Genomic DNA, 12909 nt, shown 5'->3' with positions numbered 1-12909 from the left:
GAGAAGCGGGAGGAGGTGAAATTACCAGAAGTTAGAGAAATCGATGTTCAGTTTGGAGGTTACCCATTTGGAATATGAGTGGCTGCTTCTCCTGTGTGTCCTTTCTGTTTTTGTTTGAGAACCTATTTCAGTTTCCAAAGAGTTACTGAAGAAATTTTTCACTATCATCTTCTTGAACGTTAATATAAACACACCAGTTATTATGGTTTGGCTGATCAGTTTTGACTGGGAACATCCTGCAGATTCGAGAGCACTCGGGGTTAACGTGGGAAGTTGATGTATGATGTGGCAATGAATGTGAGAGCTTGAAATAATCTCTCCATTGATCTACAGTAGAACCTGCTGGACTTGAAAAGCATGTTCCAAAATAAAATTCTTGACCTGATCACAGAGCTTTGGAATTCTTTACATAGTGCATAAATTTTTTAAATGACTCACTTCCGAATATTTAATACAGCAAGGCAGCTATAGAATTTATACTGTGTTCCTGCACCTCCCAGCTTCCAGCCCCAAGAAATTTCTAAGACCCTTGCAGTCTGCCAGTTCACCCTCTTTCATATTCAGAGTTTTGTGTTTTGGTGGCTATCACCCTGCCTTTGCAGCTCTCTGCCTGAACTCTCACTTCTGCAGTGTACTGCAAAATCCGCCTCTGAGCCGTCTCCATTATGGCTCAGTGTTAGCTTTGTAGTGGTGTACCCATGAAGTCCTTGGGCTATTTCATGATGTTAAGATGCTCTATAAATGTGAGGTTATTGGGGAGGTATCATGGTCCACGGGTGGGCTCAGATTCCAGCAAGTTGGATAAGAAAAAACATCTGATTTTCCTTTCATGCAATCTCTTGGAGTCATAGAGAGACACAGTATGGAAACAAGACCCTCGGCCCATTAAATCCATACCGACATTCATCCACTCATTTACCCTAAACCCACATTAGTCCCATTTTTATTCTTCCCACGTTCCCATCCAAATCTCAGCCCCTGCCCCAGATTCCACACACAGGAGAACTCACAGCAGCCGATTAACCTATCAACCCTCTTGTCTTTGGGATGTGAGGGAAAACGAGAACACGCGGGGGAAATGCACACAGTCACAGGGAGAACATGCAAACTCCACACCAACAGCATTAAGGTCAGGATTGAAACTGGGTGCCTGGTCCCGTGAGGCAATTGTTCTACTCACTGTGCTGTCTTCCTGGTGGCTTCACTCAAGAAACTTAACTCTAGCCACCACCTTTATTCACCTGGAGATTTAGTTATAGAGTCATACAGCACAGAGGTAAGCCCTTCAGACCAACTGGTCCATGCCAACCAAATTTCCCATCTAAACTAGTTTGGCCTACATTCCTATAATACTTTCCTGTCCACGTGCCCTTTAAGTGTTGTTAATGTACCTACCTCAAACACTTCTGGTAGCTCATTCCAAATACTGACAGTCATCTGGTTGAAAAAGTTACCACTTGGGTTTCTACTAAAACTCACCTCTCTCAAGAAAGGGAGTGGAGATAACCCAGGAAATTGTAGACCAGTGAGTCTTACTTCAGTGGTGGGCAAGTTGTTGGAGAAGAGGCAGGACTTATGAGCATTGGGAGAGACATAATCTGATTAGTCAACATGGCTTTGTCAAGGGCAGGTTGTGCCTTATGAGCCTGATTGAATTCTTTGAAGATGTAACAAAATGCATTGATGAAGGGAGAGCAGTGGATGTAGTGTATATGGATTTCAGGAAGGCATTTGATGAGATTCCCCATGCAAGACTCATTCAGAAAGTAATGAGGAATGGGATCCAAGGAGACCTTGCTTTGAGGATTTGGAATTGGCTTGCCCACAGAAGGCAAAGGGTGGTTATTGATGGTTCGTATACTGGGTGGTGGTCGGTGACCAGTGGTGTTCCACAGGGATCCGTTCTGGGACCCCTCCTCTTTGTGGCTTTTATAAATGACCTGGATGAAGAAGTAAAAGGGTGTGTTAGTAAGTTTGCTAATGACACAAAATTTGGGGGTGTTGTAGATAGTCTGGAGGGTTGTCAAAGGTTACAGCAGGACATTGATAGGATGCAGAACTGGGCTGAGAAGTGGCAGATGGAATTCAACGCAGGTAAGTGTGAAGTGGTTCATTTTGGTAGGTCAAATTTGAAGACAGAATATAATATTAATGGTAAGACTCTTGGCAGTGTGGAGGATCAGAGAGATCTTGGGGTCCCTGTCCATAGGACACTCAAAGCTGCTGCGCAGGTTGACAGTGTTGTTGAGAAGGCATATGGTGTGTTGGCCTTCATCAGCTGTGGGATTGAGATCAAGAGCCGTGAGGTATTGTTACAGCTATGTAAGACCTTGGTCAGACCCCACTTGGAGTACTGTGCGCAGTTCTGGTCACCTCAGTATAGGAAGGATGTGGATACTATGGAGAGAGTGCAGAGGACATTTACAAGGGTGTTGCCTGGACTGGAGGGCATACCTTATGAGAATACGTTGAGTGAACTTTTCTTTTTCTCCTTGGAGTGACGGAGGGTGAGAGATGATCTGATAGAGGTGTATAAGATAATGAGGGGCACTGATCACGTGGATAGCCAGAGGTTTTTTCCCAGGGCTGTAATGGCTAACAGGAGGGGGCGTAGTTTTAAGGTGCTTGGAAGTAGGTACGAGGGGGATGTCAGGGGTAAGTTTTTCATGCAGAGAATGGTGGGTGTGTGGAATGCGCTGCCAGCAATCCATACGATAAGGTCGTTTAAGAAACTCTTAGATAGGTACATGGAGCTTAGAAAAATAGAGGGCTATGCGGTAGGGTAATTCTAGGCAGAGTAAGGTACACTGTCGGCCTAACGTTGAGGGGCGAAAGGCCTGTAATGTGCTGTTGGTTTCTATGTTCTGTCTTCTCTCCTTAAACCTATGACCTCTGGTTCTTGTTGGGTGGCCGGGTAAAGATATGTCTCTACCTAAGGAGGTGTAAGGCGCTCCTTCCCACTGCTAGTCTGCAGGTCACCCTTGGGCAAGGTGTAGCATCTGCTTAGCCCCCCAATCAGGGTCACGTGAAGCCATGGGAGACGGTGGTGGATGGTCGTATGAGCAACTGGTGCATATTACAAGTCCTGGTTATGCGACCACTGACGCCAGGCAGACAATCTCTGATAATGGCTGGGGTCACCCATCTTGTAAAGACACTGCCCAGTGGAAGGCAATGGCAAACCACTTCTGTAGAAAAATTTGCCAGGAACAATCATGGTTGTGGAAAAATCATGATTGCCTACATCATATGACACGGCACATAACAAATTAGTTCTTAATTCCCCAACCCTGGGAAAAACAGTTTGTTCTATCCCTGCCTCTTATGTATCAGCATCAGGTTTAATATCACCAACATGTTGTATTGGCAGCAGCGGTATATTGCAATACATAGGAATAAAGACAGTAAATTATAGGAAATGTATAGATTTATATTAGTTAAATTAAATAAGCAGTGCAAATATAAAAATAAAAAAGTAGTGAGGTAATGTTCACGGGTTCAATGTCCTTTCAGAAATCGGATGGCAAAGAGGAAGAAGCTGTACCTGAATTGTTGAGTGTGTGCCTTCAGGCTCCTGTACCTCCTTCCTGATGGTAGCAATGAGTAGTGACCCCTTGGTAATAGGGGTCCTTAGTGGTGGATGCTGCCTTTTTTTTTGAGGCATTTTTCCTTGAAGATGCCCTGGATACGACGGAGACTAGTGGCCATGATGGCACTGACTAAGTTTACAGCTCTCTGCAGCTTAGATCCTGTGCAATAGGCAGACGGTGATGCAGCCAGTTAGAATGCTGTCCATAGTATATCTGTAGAAACCTTTGAGAGTCTTTGGTGACGTACCGTCTCCTCAAACTCAGAATGAAATATGTCATTCCTTGTTTGTATCTACATTGATATGTTGGGCCCAGGATAAATCCTCAGAGATATTGACATGCAGGAACTTGAAATTGCTCATTCTTTCTGCTTCTGACCCCTCGAAGAGGACTGGTGTATGTTCCCCTGATTCTGATTCTGAAGTGTCTCAAATAAATTGACAGAAGTGATGGGGGAAAAAATCTGACCCAAGCCACATGAGGGTATATTAATGCAGTACTGCAAGTTAAGTTAGTAGGCAAGCATTCGGAAGCCAGAACGTTTGATCCAGAGACAAAAGTTCAAAATCCACCCCAGCAGCTGGAAAATGTTATACTGCACTAATAGAATAAATCTTGAATTAAAGGTCATTCCCAGCAATGGTGACCCTAAAGCTAATGGATTGTTGCAAAGGCCCATCTGGTGCTCAAGCATCCTTTCGCTCAGCCATCTTTGCCTGGTAGTTCAGAGCAGACAGGACCGGCTTTGCCAGCAAAGCCCACCCCCACATGAAAAGCATTGGTCAAAGAAGTCAGGGGGCAGGGTGGGAGGGAGGCAGAGAGATTGAGACAGAGTTCAAGAGCCACAGATTGTGGCAGCTGAACATACCGAGAGAGAGAAGAAAACCTACCCAGATTCATTTGATAGGTGAATGTTGTCTGGCTGCCATTTTCTTTTCCTTCCTTTCGGGAGCAGTTTAATTCAACCATGTTGGCGTGATCCCATATTGTGCCCAAGCAAACACCAATGTCGAGCTGTTGAATGGGAACTCAGTGTTTAAACACAAGAACACTGTTTAAACATTAGATGTCAAAATATCATAGCATTGTGTTAAATTGTCTTTGATTGACAGTAAGGGCTGGTACTACTCCGGAGAATTTTGGTTGAAGAGGAGCAGTTACGTCATACTGTACTTGCTGTAGTTCTGGGGTAATTGACAACAGATGCCGCAAGTGTTCAGAGTTCCTTGTTGGGGTCAAAGTACAGTAATCCTACGATGTGAACAATAAATCCAGCAGGTAATTCAGGAGAGAACCGTTTTCCTGTAGAGTGAGGAGAATGTGGAATCCTCTCCCACAGGGAGGAGTTGAGGTGGAGGATGGAGAAACTGGATAAACACAAGAGGAAGAGGGGTGGAAAGTGATGGTGTTCTGTGTTGTACGTTTAAAATTAAAGTCACTTCTAATTTTGTGAGAGACTACAGTCCAGTGGTCATGCCTTAGTTATGATGTCATTGCTTTGTAAACTAGGAAATTGGTTAAATATTGTTAGGTGAACTGAGGTATCGTGAAAAGCTTGGCTTGCATACTGTTCACATAGATGGATTCATCACAACAGTACACTGAAGTAGAACAAAATAAAATGATAACAGAATGCAGAATTAAGTGCAACAGCTACAGAGAAAGTGCTCTGCAGGTAGACGATAAGGCACAAAGCCATAACAAGGTACATCATGAGGTCGAGAACCAGGGAACCGTTTAGTAGTCTTACAACAGTGGGGTAGACCCTGTCCTTCAGCCTGGCGATACGTACTTTCAGGTTTTTTGTATCTTCAACCTGATTGAGCAGGGGAAAGGGAGAGTGTCTTTAATTATGCTGGCTGCTTGATTATGGAGGCAGTGGGAAGAGTTAAAAGAGTCCATGGAGGGGAGGTTGGTTTGCCTGATGTATTGAGTGCTTATTCCTGTACTTCTGGAGTTGCTTGCCGAGATAACAATCTTTCTCCATTATTCTTCATGAACTCTGCAAATTACTTGGTCTTACTGAAGAAGATCGTTGTCATGTATAATTAATGCCTTGGCTTAAACAGCTGCTTGAAATTTTCTGATTCAAATGCTCTAGAACATGATGGCTTATGGACGTTGCTAACATGGCCAAGATTTATTGCCCATCTCTAAAAAGCCCTTGGGCCTGAACCACCACCTTGATCTGGTGCTTCCCTGTTGATGAAGGTGCTGCCCCGTTATGTTGGAGAGGGAGTTCCAGAAATTGGACCCACCAGTGATGTGGGGCCACTGATGTACTTCCACATTGGGATGGCCATTGACTTGCAGGTGGTAGTCCCCTGCACCTGCTGCCCTAGGTAACAGCTTTGGGAAGTAATGTCAGTGTGGGCTGAAGTGCCTTTTTCCTTGCTGTACCTCTCTATGATCTGACTATGATAAATTTTCACTAATGCGCAGCATCAGGTGCCCCTCCACCACACAATACTTACACCCCTACAACAATGAAGCGGCGATCCTTATTGTCCTAGATGTACCTCAGTCCGCTGTGTTCTGCAGTCAAGCACAATATCCAAGCGGTTGTACTTGTGTTAGCATTAGTAGATTGTAGTTTGGACTTACAGTATCTTCGAGTTATACAACACAGAAACAGGCCCTTCAGCCCAATTTGTCCACGCCAACCAAGAGGCCGACTGAAGCTGGCCCCCAACTACTCTGCATTTGGCCCATATCCCGATGAACTTTTCCTATTCACGAACCTGTCTGTGTCTTTTGAGCCTTGTAGTTGTAGCTGCCTTTGCCACTTCGAAAGCAGTATGGAAATTTGTCCTTCAGATCCCCTTTAAATCAGATGTGAGCACACTCTTAACCAAATAGATGCACGCGCACACATGTGGAAATAAATGTCTTCATCTGGATGACTAACATTTTATTAACCATCCAACCTAAAGTAATAGACTTTTAAAGAACGCTGCCTGAACTGCAGCGCAGTTTGTAAATGGTACCTTGGGTGCTTGATGGCCAGCAAGGTTTCTGTGAATCGTCAAGCACATGTTACCTTCTTCCACCATCCCAGTATTGGGGTGGCACAGTAGCACAGTGGTTAGCATGACGCTTTACAGTACCAGGGACCCAGGTTCAATTCCTGCCACTGTCTGTAAGGAGTTTGTACGTCCTCCCTGTGATCGTGTGGGTTTTCTCCGGGTGCTCCGGTTTCCTCCCACAGTCCAACGATGTACCAGTTGCTGGGTTAATTGTTCATTGTATATTGTTCTATAATTAGGCTCGGGCTAGGGTTAGATTAGGAGTTACTGGTCAGTGCAGCTTGAAGGGCTGTATCTCAATAAATAATAAACACCAGGCAGCAACAGCTTTCAGCTTCCCAGGAACTGAAAATTCATATCCAGAACATTGCATTGAGAATCACGCACGCGCATTAAAACAATAAGCCTTTTTGCAATACTTTTGCTTCTTCATTTGGGTTTGGGAAGTCAGGAGCTGTTTGACATTGAGCTGATGAATAGATACGGGAAGGCAGGTTGCTGTCTTTGAGGTAAGAGTATCACAATGACGGACATGTCAGGGAACCAACAGTGGGAATGTGGGCCTTTTAGTGGTTGAAGGGCCCACCGTAAAATCCCCAAGGATGTGGACAAGCATAGTTCACAGCCGACGTGCATCAGTTCATTCCACCTACCTTCATTTTCACTCAGGCCCACTTCAGATCTATACTGATCCCCTGCTTGGCTGGATGGTGGAAAGCTTCAGCATTCTGGTGTGCTAACAGCACGTTAGTCTTGATTTCACAGAGCTCTAAATTCAACCACTTGTATCGTTCAGTCAATGATATTAAACATCTTTAAATGTATTGCTACCACAAACTGTGGTTACTGACTTACCACAGGGGATATCTGGACCAGGATCAAAGATTACTGTTTGGGTGGCTTCCTGTTATTTACTGAGCCTTTTTGAGGTGAACAGCAACTTTCTCCAGCAGGATCCTTCCCTCACTGCCCCCTCTATTTGCTGTGGAAATCAGTCAGTCAGTCCACAGGCATTTCCAAGTTTGGATCTGGCAGGTAGAGACACTTTTTGGACTGTGGTTTATTGCGCTAATTGGATGCACTGTACAGGCTCTGAAAGAGAGATTTGCATTTCTGAGCCTGCCTTGCCAGAACCTCGCAAAGTGTGTTGTAACCACATGCTCTTGGAAAGTAGGAAGTGCAGAAGCCAATCCATGCAGGGCAAGGTCTCAAAATGAGTACGTGTCCAGGATAAGACCATCTGTTTCAGAACTGTCCATTCTAACTCAAACCTTGATGTCCATCAAGAGTCGACTCTTGGCCCTACTCTGGACATATTCCTTTTTCTGTTAGAGTCATAGAGTTAGACAGCACAGGAAAAGGCCCTTGAGCCTATGTGTGTCCATGCTGACCCAGATGAATAATCCCATTACCCAACATTTGACGCATTCCTATAATTACTTACCACATCTTAAATGTCTCCAATGTGCCTGCCTCAACCACTTCCTCTGGCAGCTGGTTCCATATCCTTATCTCTGGCTATGTAAAAGTTGCCCCTTGGGTTCTGACTAAACCTTTCACCTCTAACCTTACAAGTATTAGAATATTAACCTTGTTTTCAATTCCCTAACCTTGAACAAAATGATTGCTTATCTTATTTATGCTTACGATTTTAAATACCTCTATGAGGTCATCCTTCAGCCTCCTACGCTCCAAGGAATATAGCCCGAACCTGTTGAGCATCTCCCTATAATTTATTCCCTCAAGTCCTGGCAGAATCCTTGTAAATCTTTTTTTTCATTCTTTCCATTTTAATCACACCCTTCCTAAACAGGGTGACCAAAACTGAACACAGTATTCCCAGGTGCAGCCTTGCCAATGCCTTGCAAATGACTGTATAATCTTCTGACTTCTGTATTCAGTGCCTCATTGATGAACACAAGCATGCCGAAACCCTTCTTCATTGCTCTATCTACCTATAACCATTTTAAGGGAGCAATGTACCTGTTCTTCAACAGTACCCAGGACCCTTCTGTTCAGTGTATAAGTCTTACCTGTCTTGGATGGAAGAAAGCACGTGGATGAAGGGAAAATGAAGGGGTATGAGAGAGGGAAGGATTAGATTGATCTTAGAGTAGGTTAAAAGGTCAGCACGTTGTGGGCCACAGGGCCGATACGATGTAGTACTGTTCTGTGCTCTTTGATTTATCTTTTCAAAATGTAAACACTTTGCACTTAACTGAATTAAATTCCATTTGCCATTCCTCAGCCTACCTACCCAGTCGATCAAAATCCCACGGTAATTCTGGATTGTTCTCTCCATACTCAACAATGCCAGCTATTTTGTTGTCACCTGCAAACCCATTAATCTCGTATGTTCTAATCCAAGTTGTTGACATGGATGATGAGTGACAGTGGTCCCACATCTGTGCCCTGGCACATACCACTAGACATAGACCTCCACTCTGAGAACTATCTGTCAATCATCACTCTCTGTTAACTACCATCCAGACAGTTCTTTGAAATAGTTATGCAGGATTTTTTTACCCAGAGCAGAGAGCCATTGGTCTAAGGTCTCAGCCTAAAGACAGCATTTCCATTGGTGCAACACTCTCTCAGTATTAACCTCAAAAGTTTGCGTGAAATGATACTGGAATTCAGAACCTGAGACACTCCACTGAGCCACACTGATGACATTTCAAGCGTGGAACCAAAGTGGTTGTATTCCTAGTCTGCTGATCTGCAGACTTGTTCCCATCCCAGTGAACCTGAACTTCTGATGCCTTTATATAACCTGTAAGTGGTAAACGCTTGGGTGCCATGCGGTATTATTCCGTAGGCTCATTTCTTGAGATGAGTCACCGCAAGGAGTTTAAATTGACATAATTAAATAAGTCAGGAATAAAAAGCAAATGTCGGGAGACATCAGCAAAAGAAAATGAAAACCATAGTTTAGTAAAACCCGTCTGGTTCACTTTGAAACATGGAGTCACAGAATAGTGCAAGAGAGAAACAGGCCCTTTGGCCCATCTCATCTACACTGATCCTATCTACACTAGTCCCAATTGCTCACATTTGGTCCACATCCCTCTAACTGTTCCTGTCCGTGTACTTGCGGCAGTGCTGTCTATGTAACTGTACTCAGTGGTGGAGAAGTCTTTTCCTGTTGAAGACAGGGCTGTGTCCACCATTTTCTGTTGTCTTTGGTCCACGACCATCCCTCCACTCTCAGCATGTTCATGTGCCTACCTAAGAGTCTTTCAAATGTCTATAGCATGTCTAGCACCCATTCCACACCCCAACCTGTCTCTGTGTGAAAACAAAACATGGCCTACACATCTGCTTTGATCGATTTCTTTCTCTCTCTCTCTCTCTCTCTCTCTCTCTCTCTCTCTCTCTCTCTCTCTCTCTCTCTCTCTCTCTCTCTCTCTCTCTCTCTGTCACTCACTCACTTACTTTCTCACTCGCTCCCACTCTCTCCCACTCCCACTCACTCACTCACTGTATATGCATGTCCTCTGATATTAAACATTATTTTGCTGGGGTGAAAATACCGGCTGTTTACCTTATCGATCACCTTCTATTAGGTCTCCTCTCAGGTTCTGCCATGCCAGAGAAAACAATCCAATTTTGTCAAATCTCTCCTATGTGGCCCATGCTCTCCATTGCAGGCAGCAACCTGGTAAACCTGTTCTGCACCCTCTCCAAAGCCTTCGCGTCCTTACTGTGATGCTCCTGAACAAGTTCCATGCTTGTTGAAGTACGTGGTTTAAGAAGAGGGGTAAACTGGGTGGCTGTGGTGGAAGGATGGGAATAGGGCTGAATGGTCTGTAAGTACCGTGCAATGCTCACCATTACTTTCCTCTTTCCTTGCAGTGTATCAAGACCTACGACTCTGACTGGCATCTCATACACTACAGATATGAGGACTACTCAGGGGACTTCAGGAAGCTGCCAAAGTGAGTGGGTTGTTTTCTTCCTGATGCACTGCCTCTCCTGTGAAGTGAAACCTTTCCAGTCGAAAAGTAATTTCCCGTCTTCAGAGCTGCGACTAGTGGTTGTAACAAGTTTATCACCCTAGTGCCTTGTGGATTTTGTGAATGCATAGTTCCCGAACACCGATGGGGCGGGGGGGTGTAATTTTTGGGATAATGTGTCATTGAAAGTTGGGGCAGCATCCAGGCTGGAGTCAGTGCTGCACCCAGGTGTTCCCTCGGCAAGGACAAGCCATAGCGTGTTTGACCATTCATGGAGTCAGGATCTTGGATTATACGTATTTTTTATGTGACTGTATTTTACTGATATCTTATGTGTGTGATATATGTCTTGTGCTGTGTATGACTGTTGGTACTGTCTTTTGCATCTTGACCGTGGAGTAATGCTTTTCTTTGGGTTGTATTTATGGATATCCGTGTATGGCTGAATGACAATTAAACCTACAGGATGGCAACCACCATCTCATTGATTAGCAGAGCAAATGCAATTCTGTTTCAATTTCATGTGTGTTACTATTACACTGAATTATTGAAGAACGAATGCCGTTAATTTGCAGAGTTTTGTTCAATGTTCCCATATCGGGCGCTGAATGTGACCGTTTTTAGCTGTCTGTAGCTTTTACGCTTCATTCTGCATTGTTATTGATTTACCTTGTTCTATCTCAATGCACTGTTTAATGATTCGATCTGTGTGAACAGTATGCAAGATAAATTTTTTCACTCTATCTCGGTAGATGGGAAAGTAGTAAATCAAATCCAATTCCAGTTCTTGGTATTGTCGTCCATTTCCATTCCTATCTCACCTAATCCACTGCTGAAACCTTCCTCTGCACTTCTGGCATCTCCAGGTACAGCTCTTCTTGAGCTATCTTTGTTGCCCTTCTTTCTCTTTATCTGTGCTTCCTCTCATCTGAAACCCAGCTGCCATTGTTCCCCTTGTCTCACTGATCCTGCCTTGACTTCCGTATATGTATCGTACTGAATTAAAAAATCAGTCCCAGACACAGTCCTGAATCAGTGACTCTGTTTCTCTCTCTTAAAGCCTCCTGACCTGCTAACAACAGCAATTTCTGCTTCCTCCCTTACCACCATTCAGGGCCCCAAACAGTCCTTCCAGGTGAGGCAACACTTCACTTGTGAGTCGACTGGGGTGATATACTGCGTCCGGTGCTCCCGATGTGGCCTTTTATATATTGGCGAGACCCGACGCAGACTGGGAGACCGCTTTGCTGAACATCTACGCTCTGTCCGCCAGAGAAAGCAGGATCTCCCAGTGGCCACACATTTTAATTCCACATCCCATTCCCATTCTGACATGTCCATCCACGGCCTCCTCTACTGTAAAGATGAAGCCACACTCAGGTTGGAGGAACAACACCTTATATTCCGTCTGGGTAGCCTCTAACCTGATGGCATGAACATGGACTTCTCTAACTTCCGCTAAGGCCCCACCTCCCCCTCGTAACCCATCTGTTACTCATTTTTATGCACACATTCTTTCTCTCACTCTCCTTTTTCTCCCTCTGTCCCTCTGAATATACCTCTTGCCCATCCTCTGGGTTCCCCCCCCCCTCGTCTTTCTTGCCAGACCTCCTGTCCCATGATCCTCTCGTATCCCCTTTTGCCTATCACCTGTCCAGCTCTTGGCTCTATCCCTCCCCCTCCTGTCTTCTCCTATCATTTTGGATCTCCCCCTCCCCCTCCAACTTTCAAATCCCTTACTCACTCTTCCTTCAGTTAGTCCTGATGAAGGGTCTCGGCCTGAAACGTCGACTGCACCTCTTCCTACAGATGCGGCCTGGCCTACTGCGTTCACCAGCAACTTTGATGTGTGTTGCAGCAATTTCTGCTTTCACTTCTGATTTCCTCGGACCTGACAGTTTGAAGTTCCAGAGTCTCGGCCTCAGTGCTTCAAACTTTTCATGGTGTTTTGGTGCTGTATCTTTCTCTGGTTTTAAACGCAGTTGACTCTTTGCATATCCTGAATTTAATTTCCCCTATTGGCAACAGTTCCATCAGCTGCCTGGGCTCCAAGTTCTATAATCCACTTTGCCTGCCTTGTTAAGCCATTCCTTAAAACCAGGCTTCTGGCCACTCATCCCAGTCTGGTGTCACGTATTTATTTTGTTCTAATGCTTCCTTGCAACACCTTTTGGATATTCCACGATGTTAGTGATACTAGATGATTCCTTATTAACTAGTTTGTGGGAACCATCTGACCATAAGACATGGGAGCAGAATTAGGCCATTCAGCCCATTGAGTCTGCTCTGCCATTCCATCATGGCTGATCCCGGATCCCACTCAACCCCATACACCTC

The 12909-nt window shown here is 44.7% G+C and overlaps 1 protein-coding gene across 7 annotated transcripts in view; it reads left to right on the top strand.

Moving 5' to 3' along the window:
- LOC140198021 (dedicator of cytokinesis protein 9-like) overlaps window positions 1-12909 on the top strand; it is a 352664-nt gene that overhangs the window by 190457 nt on the left and 149298 nt on the right. For all 7 annotated transcript variants that reach the window (XM_072258835.1, XM_072258830.1, XM_072258833.1 and 4 more), the window contains exon 4: window positions 10472-10554. In XM_072258835.1, coding sequence (XP_072114936.1) covers window positions 10472-10554 — 83 coding nt within the window. The remainder of the gene's footprint in view (window positions 1-10471; window positions 10555-12909) is intronic.

Source organism: Mobula birostris, chromosome 5, assembly GCF_030028105.1.
Source record: "Mobula birostris isolate sMobBir1 chromosome 5, sMobBir1.hap1, whole genome shotgun sequence".
NCBI lineage: Eukaryota > Metazoa > Chordata > Chondrichthyes > Myliobatiformes > Myliobatidae > Mobula > Mobula birostris.
This window is presented reverse-complemented; position numbering and strand designations above follow the sequence as displayed.